Genomic DNA, 10,753 nt, shown 5'->3' with positions numbered 1-10,753 from the left:
TGTTTCTGTGTCCAAATTTTAATTTTACTTCCTCTCCAATTGCCAGAGGAAAGCAATCATGTGCTAGGCAGAGATGAAAGTTTATAATAAATGCCTGTATTTCGAAACCTGTAGGGGGTGGGGAAGAAAAGTCACTTGGCTTTCACCCAGAACATGTGATAATCAGATTAACCCTGAAGAGTATTTTGTGTGTAAATGCCTCCAGGCTAGGAATGGGGAAGGACATTGGAGGGTGCACTGTAGCAGAAGTCAGCAGCGAAGCATTCCTGGTGGAGGGGAGGAATTTCTTTCACAGCCAGGACTTTGGAGGGGTCAGAGAGAGCACTCCATGCACTGAAGCATAACGCCAATGCTCTCCTGCTGCTCTGTGAGGATGTCGCTGTTTGCCATGGGTTTTCTGCTAGCCATCCTTCAGCCGTCCTCCGGCCAGTTTCCCAGAGCCTGTGCAAACACGCAGAGCTTGCTGATGAAGGAGTGCTGTCCCCCCTGGGACAGAGACGGGTCCCCTTGTGGGGAGCTTTCCAGCAGAGGGTCCTGCCAGAACATCCTTCTCTCTCAGGCTCCGCTGGGACCACAGTTCCCTTTCTCAGGAGTGGATGACAGAGAGGACTGGCCCTCTATATTTTACAACCGGACGTGTAAATGTGAAGGCAACTTCATGGGATTCAACTGTGGGGAGTGCAAGTTTGGTTTCTCAGGACCCAACTGCACTGAAAGGCGACTGAGAACGAGAAGAAACATCTTCCAGCTCACCACCAGTGAGAAGGACAAGTTTCTTGCCTACCTTAACTTGGCAAAGAACACCCCTAGCCGGGACTATGTTATTGCTACTGGCACGTATACTCAGATGAACAATGGCTCCAACCCCATGTTCAGAAACATCAACGTGTATGATCTCTTTGTGTGGATGCATTATTATGCCTCTCGAGACACACTCTTAGGTGGGTCCAGTGTGTGGCGGGACATAGATTTTGCTCATGAAGCCCCTGGTTTTCTGCCTTGGCATCGGGTCTTTCTGCTGATGTGGGAACGTGAGATCCAGAAGATAACAGGTGATGAGAACTTCACCATCCCCTACTGGGACTGGCGAGATGCCAAGGACTGTGTGGTCTGCACTGATGAATACATGGGTGGCAGACATCCCACCAACCCTAATTTACTCAGCCCAGCATCATTTTTCTCCTCATGGCAGGTAAGGACAGGCTAAAGGGAAGGGGAAGGGATTGTGCCAGAATTATCCTACCTGACTTGAGGCACTTTAGTGGCACAAGCTGGGAGCTTGGCCATGCTGCATTCCCTTAGACATTCCTGGAGAGAAGTAAGCACTACCAGAGAGAAAATCAGATTTATATGGACTTAATCTTCCTTTAGAGATATTCATTTGTCTCTTTGCTTCTTCTCTATCTGACTGTAGGATTTAGGCTGCTTAATTAAGAACCCAAAGTTAAGGTGGAATTTACATCTTTGTGTCCAGACATGGTCTTTAGCAGGCTAAACAGGCTTGGGTCTTCTGAAGCAATCAGGTGAGAAAAAATAGGATTTACGTACACAAATTGCTAGCATACAACCAATGCAGGACAACTGATGACTGAGAGATGGAAATAGAAGCAAAGAGTTTTCAGAGGGTCTACCCCTCTCCCAGTGCCTTCCTCTATCCAAGCGTTTAAAACTATTCAATTAAGCTTGTCTGCTTTCAAATTAAAAACAAAACAAAGAAATAAACAAAGAAACAAAATAAATCTTTAGATCGGAGAAGAACCAGCTGTGCAACTGACATCAGTAGTTCAAAAGACACTTAAGAAGTAATCTCTATTGGTCAAAGGAACTAAGTAAACTCTATATATATTTGTGCCACTTAAAAGCACTGCAAATTAAAGCAAGGTAAGTTTACATATTTACATAGCTGATGTGTTCTCATACAGCTGAACTATACTGTGCTGTTCTAACACTGAGAGCCTCTAGTCTCTTGCTCATTACTGCCACATCGCCTGAAATACAGTGACAAAGGTCTATTGGCTTCCATAGATGCACTCCATCATGACAATACCAACAGTCCCTCCTGGCACTGAAGTCTATGATTATGTTGGTGTAAATCTGTCTGTGTTCTATTTATTTCTGTAGCAACAGCCCAAATAAAGGTTGGGCAGTTTTACTGATTTAATGGAAAGTGAATGAGACAGAAGCTCCAGCAGTTCTCTGATATTCTGGCATTACAAAACAGCAACTAACTTGTCTGGTTATACTGTATTTAGTCTTGATTTGTGTTCTCTGAACAACACAGACTGCGTATATACCTGTAAATGCAAACATTCCCAGACACTCTAACAGACCTATTTTACGACATTCTCTGGCATAGTAGTTCTCCCACAAACAGGTACTTTTCATGGACCATTTTCAGGAGAATATTTACATACAGCCACCTTGTTTGGGAGCCTAAGATGGTTTTACTGGCATAGACATGGATTGTTTCACATTATTTGACCTCATTGCCATAAAGCAGATACAGCTACAAGCGTGTATTTTCATCCCATTTTCCAATATTCTGCTTGTTTCTAGCAGCATGAGTCTGGATGAACCCTCCTAACTTAATGAGATAGCATCGCCAGAATGAATTCAATCTGATGCTGTTCTGCTCTGAGATGAATAAAGACTTATGTGAAAATGGTACCAGAGTTAAAGTGTGTTAAATGAAACCAGAATTTCACTAGTTACATGTGTTGGGTGGAGCTATCAATGCAGTACGCTGGATGAGATAACCAAGGCAGGAGGAGGCAGGTAGTATAAAGGAATCAGTGAGCTGCTAGCGGAATTTTCTAAAAGAACTGGAGGGCTCAGATAGGTATGTTTAGCTAATTTTTTCAAAGGTACTATTGATCATATACAAATTCTTATAATTTTTTCATCCTGGTCAGGTTTATAACTTCTAATTTAAGGTCAGCTCCCACAATTGTATTCTGAAAATATAGACAGTTTTTTAAGAAACAACCTGCTTTAACCGATATTTTTGTATAACTTTAATAGGTGCAACAGTAAAAATTGTGCAATGTTTAAAACACATTCAGTATCAGTATATTTATGTAAAAGCACCTAAGTCCTTTGCTGAAGTTTTCCAAGTAATTTGTGAAACTGAGTGCTTATCACTTCTATTTTTCAGCCACTTCTGGAAATGCTACACTGTTATCAACATTTCCAAAGCAGGGCTACAATAACTTGACCTTCAAAGGGAATTATTCCCCTTTAACATCTTCTATCGCTGTATATCTCTGCTCCCTTATCTAGAGAAGGAATGAAAGAGATTAAACAGATCTGCATTTTCAGTCCGTGAGTTTGGGGTGAAGATACAACACAAACTGATATTTCTTTATTAGCCTTGAATCCAAATTTAAACAGTGGCTTACAATTGAATAACTTGGTCAATGCAGTTACTTCAGTAGCACAAAGAAATAGATCAGAATCTCACTCCAGAAAATCAAAAGGGAACAAAAATAGCCTTAGCTTGAACCGGAAAACAGCCATAGATCTGCTGCAGAATACGCTGATTATCTAAGCTCTGTAGCTAAACAGCAAGAGGGAAAAAAAAAAAAAAAAAGAGAGAAAGAGGAGGATCCAGAAATGTGATGGAATTTTTAGGCTTTTAATAAGCATTCAAAATAAAAAGAGGGCAAGAGAAACCTTTTGAATAACACGTCTATAGTATGGTGTCCTTTTAGAATTTTAAGTCTTTCCAAAGCATAACAAAACAATGCCTGCTATGTTAGGAAATAGTTATAGATTTATTGAAGAAAAGGTAAAGTGCCTATTTGCAGAACAGCATTTCTTCTTTTTTTTTAATCCCTAAAGAAAGGAGAAAATACTTTATTCCATTGAGAAGTTGCCATGGCAACGTGGATACCCATGAATACATGCTGAAATTCTTGCTTTCGCCTTACTTTTTCTTCAACATGCTGCTGTTACCACTTAGCTGAGTGAATTATCTGTCCACATTTTTCTCATATTTATTATCTAAGTGAAACTTCTGATTCCTGCCTCTGTTTTTATCAGCAAGACTATCAGGGATCTTTAGTGTTTTTATTTGTTTTCTTGGCTTCTGTTTTAGGGTAGGTGGAAAGGATTTTGTCATGTTTTCAGTTACTTGTTTGTGATGATTCAAGTGTTGCATTCAGAATTAGGACTGCATGACACCTACTAACGCTTTACCAAATTTTGCAATTCCATCCCGACTTAATGGAAAGCTATGTGGGAAACGGAGATACTCCATGACATTTTGAGTGTTTTTAGTTTCAGTGCCCATTTCTATAATCATTCAAGATAATGGGTTTGCTAAGGAAAAAATTATTATGTCTCACTTTAGTAGCGGGTGAAATTCTGCTTTCCTCTGCACCAGGACTAATTTGTAGAAATAACTGAAGTCAGCGAAGTTGCAAATGCATAAAAAAACCTTCTGCAAATAAAAGCAGAATATTTCTGCTGGTAGTTGACATTAGGGTTCGGGGATCCCCACAGCGTGCTCGACAGACAAGGAAGAAGTAAAGCTTGAGAATGTAAGTGCTGGTTTAGGTTTGCTATTGTGGCAAGCAGGCTATACCCCAACTTCAGTCCCCTGTGCCTTGTCTCTCCTGTAAGAAGAGTTACTTGAGAGAAGCAGTTGCATAACGTGGAGAGCTGTCTGCTCTCGGATGCGCTGCTGTAAGCCTGCAGCCAATTCTCTGTTGCAGGCACCGAGAATTTCCCTCAGCACTTCATTCCGTATCACCCTGCAGAACCACTTACACAAATGCGAAGCTACTACAAAAGGGAAACAAGTTACACAAATAGAAAATGGATATAATGCTCCTGAACTAATAATGACAGCACTTTAGATCCATTACCTGAAAATATGACTTCATAAGAAATACAAAATTCAGCTATTCAGACACAGTTATTTAATTCTAAGCACAGTTTATCAGGGAGCTGTATTGCTAGATGAATAGTCTGAGAGGAACACTTGAAGCACTATTTCACGTCCACCCTGAAAAACTGCAGGAAATTTTCAAAAACAGAAACACCAGAAGCCAACACTAGCTGATTCTTAAATCAGCCAAAGTCTGATATCCACCTGTCTGTGAACACCGGGGTATCTCATGAATTCAATGACTTTATTTTTTAATGCAACTTAATAGGTTTTGGTGCCAGCTATGGGCTGGTAAACTGAAAAAAAAAACAAACCAAAACAAAAAAACCCCAAACAAACAAAAAAAACCAACCACACAAAAAAAACCCCAACAGCCCAAATGGAGTAAGTAACTGCAAAAGAAGAGTTTGTCGAGATTGGTCTCCGAATGACATGCTTACATGGATTATAAACTTGAAATATTTCCTATTACAAAGAGATAAGTCTCCACATGCCACACCTCTGTGCCCCAGCCTGAGGGAATCGGGATCTGTGCACAGCAGGAACAGCCACTCGCGTATCCTCAGCCTCTTAAGTCACTGTAATCGCAAAGTAATTCCCCTTCTACCACGGGACCACGAGTGGCTGACAGCCGAGTTTGGCCTGAGGTTGCTCGGCTGTTCTCTAGCATATAGCCAAGCTTGCTCAGGGGTCGTGTAGTGCAAAAGATAAACATCTTCAGAGGTGTATAAATTAATAGATAATGAATTTCCTAAAAATTGGTTTTGTTAATAATTCACCAGAAGAAACCCTCTACCTGTAGAGAGTTGTGTCTCGTGAGTTTGTGGTAGACATGGAGACAGCAACACTAACGGGACAGCCTGGAGACAGCTGGAAAGCAGGGAACCACGGTCTGCCAAACCAGAAAGTGTTAATGAATATTTCAGTAGAAATTGATAGCAGAGTTTCCTACTCCACCCCAGCACCATTTTGAGGTGCTGAAAGGGGTGTAAGTGGGGGTAAGTAACCCCCCAGTTCTGGGCTGCCTCTGAGCAAAGAGGTGGAATGCAGCCAGCTTTTGCTGAAGGCTGAGAAAATTCCTTGAAGGCTCCGGGTTTGTTTCAGTGCTGTCAGTTCACGTTTGTCTCATCTCCTTTTAGCTTGAGTTTCACAGCTCCTCCAGTTAATGCATGTGCCACGGGGGTCAGAATTGCATTTTCCCAGTTTGGTGAGTAGAAGGAAAAATTAAACCTCTTTACAATTGCCAAATGTTTTAAATCCAGCATGAGGGCTGCACTTTAGTGCCGTTCCCAAGCGAGAATGTGAGAGTAAGTGGAGAAAGACGGAGAAAGACAGGGAAAGGCAATGAATCAATGCAAAATCTCTTTTGGCCGCATAGTGGGATCCAGGGAGTTCAGGGAGTTCAGGAGTCTGGACTTCACGTAGGACAAACAGAGACACAGGGATGTGTCAAGGAGGGCCATGAAGTGCCCACATCACACCCTTGGAGAGCTGGGATGGGCACCACAGACAAGCCAGTCATGTGGCTGCTCTGGCTGTAGTCTGAAGTGGTTCTTTTAGGCTATGTTAACCTGGAGCACTGTGAAAACATGCTGATATAGTTTCTTAGCAGGGGCAGAGTATTGCCCAGTGGGGTCAGAGGAGAAGCAGAGCAAGGGACTAGCTCTAAATGAAGTAGAGATGTGGAGTAACCCCTTGAGTAGCTGTACTTCCTCGGCACACTGAGGAACTTCAGGTCACTTTGTAAAATGAGCAGCTATTTCAGTACCACAGAAATTCACCTTTTTCCAAGTATTCAAGTAGATATTACCTGCATTGCACATCCCTGTGAATGCAGATCTAATAAAGCCAAAACAATTAAAAAGAATTTGTCACTAAAACTCCCAAAGCTTTGAATTGAAAAATAGCAGACAAAGGACTGAACACTGCTGAAGACTCCTGTAATGTAATTGACTTTATTTAGGCACAGGGGCTAAACTGGCAAGCAGTTGCAAACTAAAAGGCAAGAGGGTTTCCCATTTGTGAAAAGGTGCGAGACTGCAGCAGCGCTTCCACACGTTTACAGTCTGTTTTCTAAGAAACGGTACGAAGATTTGTGCTAAAGATCTCAACTGCAGTGCACGGAGGGATTTTTTTGCTGGGTGCTACGAGGCCCAGGAGCGATGCTGTGTATTCTGGACTGCCATCTGCTGGCATCTGCTCTGCTAACTGCTTACATAAGCTTTTCCTGGGAGTATCTTCCTCACAATTTCCCCGGAGCCGGTGAATTCACGCATATCAGAGAGCAGGCATTGGGTCTAGTTTGAATACGAAGCTTTGTCCAGGCTGAATCGAGAAATTTGCTCGGGACTGTTTTGAAAGGTGACAAAAAATCCTGTGTTAAAACGGCATGTTTCTAGCAGAAATTCCTCCTGCTGAATGAAAAGAAGGCAATGGCGTGACCCATTTTGTGCGTGCTTTACGCAGATTACATCCAGGAGGAACCATTTAACCGACCTGTGTTCTGTTACCACTTACACATCACGTGACTGATAAAACAGCAAATTATGGTTTCAGGATAGACCCATAGTTTATATTACCTAAGTTACACCTTTCTGGAAAAGCACCCTGCCTAATTTTATGGCCAGACTTTCATTTTCAGTTCAGAACAAGTAGCAGAATGTCACAGAGAAGCATTCCACATGTTGGCATTTCTTGACCGTGGGTTACCAGGTGCCTTTTAGCACCCGGCTTCTGTTTAGGAAGACTTGGGTTAGTCAGACAGTTAATAAGGGCTACACTGAGACATAAATAGAAAAAAAATATTATCACTCTAACCATTTATAAGCCTCATACCGTTAACAGTCGCATGAAATCCCACTGAAATGAATAAACAGAACGAAGGGGAAATGTTCCTTTGTTTAGGTATATTTGAGCTCACATTGGAAGATTCCCTGTCTGAATATCTGAAAAACTGGTCTTGAAGGCAACATGTGATTCCTCTTTAGGACTCAACAGGGATATATCCCCAGTGCAGTGGGGAGAGGATGAAAAGGTAGAAGATGGCAGGGCAGAGAAAGCAGAAGAAGGCGTGGACCTAGATAAGATCCATGGGAAACAGAGCTGAACAGAAAATCCACATGTATGTAGTTTCTGAGCCAGGTACCAATTGGGAAATGGGTTGAGCTCCACCAGCCAAGACACACTTGCCCTTTTCACTAATGCACTTCTGGGAACATAGGACTGTGCACTTTTATAAACAAAGAAATTACTAGAGCATCTCCCTCAGCCTGCATCATCCCCCTATTTTCCTTCTGACAGGAATAAACTCTCTCAGCAACACAAAACAATGATACAAACAGCACAGTAGCTATGCTTTGTGTTTATAACTCTAGGTCTCTCCCTCTTGCTACCTCTCCCTTCTCAGTGGGCATTCTTAAAAGAAACTTCTTAGAGGCACAGTCCTGACCTCAGCCCCTCTTAGACGCACAGTCCTGACCCACTTGGTGAGATTCTGGGTGGAATGTGCACATGGGACTCTCTGATGGACGACTACCTACAGCCTCCAAGGGCACCTTAGTAGTTTTAACAGACTAGGTCAGATTTCAGCAATAGAACAGTCTCTAAGGATAAATTTCTCTGATAAGCTTTCTTATCTCCTCAAAAAAAAAAAAAAGAAAAGAGTTGAGAATAATTTATTCATTCTATTCATATTCATAGGAAACTTATCATTTAAGAACTCCAGATTCTTAAAAAATCTAGGTTATATCACCAGCTCTGTCATACGTTTTCTGTGAATTTGTGGTCAAATCACTTAGGAAAGGATTCATCTCATCCCATTCCACGCTTTCAGAAGTCAGTTAGGCAGGAAAGCAACTTGCCTTTGGCTCCATCTTTAGTCACTTCAGAGGCACATCCGTGCCTCCGGGGTGTGATTCATCCCATCCTAATGCAGAAGCAGAGCATTAAGCTGAACACTCTTAATTTTGCTTCCCTTGCTAACTGCAGTCCAGAGACGGTTTCTGCATTGATTTTTTACACATTTTATTTCATTGACTTAGTCAATGGAGAGACTTAGGCACCCCTAGAGGTAAGTACATCTCACCTACCAGTCATCTGGCTTAGAAGGGCTGAATCACGCTCTGGAGATGGCTCTATCGACTGCAGAGGTTGTCCTATGAAGTGTTGCTTCAGTCTGGCAATTTGGACACAGCTGGTGCCAGTGAAATGAATCTCCCACTCACTTCCTCCACTAACAGAGAACCTCATGTTCCTCCACCCCATTCACAGCAGATATGATTGCTTTCACTCACCTTCTTGTTCATCGTTTTGGTCCATGAAATAGAAGTACACCTCCAGGATGAACGAAGTCTGGAGGCTTCAATGTTGTTTTCTCCCCTATGATGTCTCACTCAGTAATGAGACCCGTTCTTTCTCCATAGAAAGTTCTTATTAACCACACTGATTACCTGCCAATCACAGAGTGCTACATTTTGAAGGAATCTCTGGTGGTTTGGAGTTTTATTTGTTTTGGTGGGTTTTTCAGAAAAAAAGCAAAACAATAGGCAGCAGTTTTGGTTCAGAGCCTCAGCCTTACCTAGCAGGGATACAAAACGACTTCTGGGAGTTTTGAGCCACTGTTGCACTCTTTCATTTTCATAGATTTCTCAGGTGTATCACTATACACACCCACCAAACCGTCTTGTCTGATCTTCTGCTTGTCCTTGTGTCATTATATTTTTCTCCATCCTCCATCCTGTCTCCATGTTGGGCAAGTTCCTGAATATAAAATACAAATATGAGTTAGTACTTGTACTAACTCCCTGGCGGTTTATATGAAAAAAATCCTGCCTCTCCTTCCGATCACTGTCCAAGCAGGGGATGCAACAAGCACTACTAAAAAAGCTTATGGTCATCAGAGGACACACATCCTTATGTAAAAAATAAGTTATTGTGGCTTATAAAGATAATGAGCAGCACCTTAGTGACACTGACAGTCTGTGTGGGCACTTTCAACCCAGGGGAAATGTGAAGGACTTTGACTTGGCCAAATGAGCTGACTGTCATTTGAATTTACATTGAACTACTTTGCACTTCCAGGAGTCTCAAATTGGACTGGTAGCTTTCACAGATCATCTGACAAATAATGACTTGTTCTGTAATGGTAACTGGACTTTGCCTGTGAGCCCAGAACATTTATATAAATGATGTTGGATTTTGACAGTATTTGATGTCTGTATTCATCTCTCTATTTAAGGTTCTCCCCCAATACCCATCACTGCGGTATCTCAGCTGGTGATATATGTTCATCCCGACAGTAACGTCTTTTGCCATTTTGTACATATAGCATCATCAAGACATAATGAAACTAAATGTCCACTTAGTCTGACAAAGCACAGACATATATTTTCAGAAAAAAAAAGATTTTTTTTTCATATTCCAAGTCAAAAATTCCCCCTCTTACTGTGTGGGGAGAAAAATCTATGACTACGGCTTTGTTCAGTAGCCTGCTGAAGCCAAAAAGCCTCCATTTAGCAACTGCAGCAGCAGATTTAACTCCATTTGTGTCCTGCTGCATTGGTAGGTAACACTGATTTTGGCCTCAGTGAGTTTTCAAGGGCCTAAATGAGAATTGATGCCTTAGTATACACGGGTAGTTTCAGATAAGATTAGTGTATTATTTCCAAAAATGCACTGTATTAGAGGGGTGTCTTCTATGAAATAACCCAGCTTATATTAAAATCATAAACAGAAAATTTAAAAATCAATCTATATTCTTGCAACGTACTTTTAATACTGTACATTTTCTTTGCTCCTTAAAAAAAATAATTAATCAAAGTACCTCTTTTGTTTGCTTTTATTATTTACAATTGCAACCCTGCT

The 10,753-nt window shown here is 41.6% G+C and overlaps 1 protein-coding gene across 1 annotated transcript in view; it reads left to right on the top strand.

Annotated features, from left to right (window-relative positions):
- The first annotated feature begins 349 nt into the window (after positions 1-349).
- Positions 350-10,753, top strand: part of TYR (tyrosinase) — a 57,966-nt gene continuing 47,562 nt past the window's right edge. Inside the window, exon 1 of the mRNA XM_063325216.1 lies at positions 350-1,192. Within this exon, the coding sequence (XP_063181286.1) occupies positions 350-1,192 (843 nt within the window). The remainder of the gene's footprint in view (positions 1,193-10,753) is intronic.

Source organism: Chroicocephalus ridibundus, chromosome 1 (assembly GCF_963924245.1).
Source record: "Chroicocephalus ridibundus chromosome 1, bChrRid1.1, whole genome shotgun sequence".
Classification (NCBI taxonomy): domain Eukaryota; kingdom Metazoa; phylum Chordata; class Aves; order Charadriiformes; family Laridae; genus Chroicocephalus; species Chroicocephalus ridibundus.
Note: the sequence above shows the minus strand (reverse complement) of the source record. Positions and strands in the feature narration are given on the sequence as shown.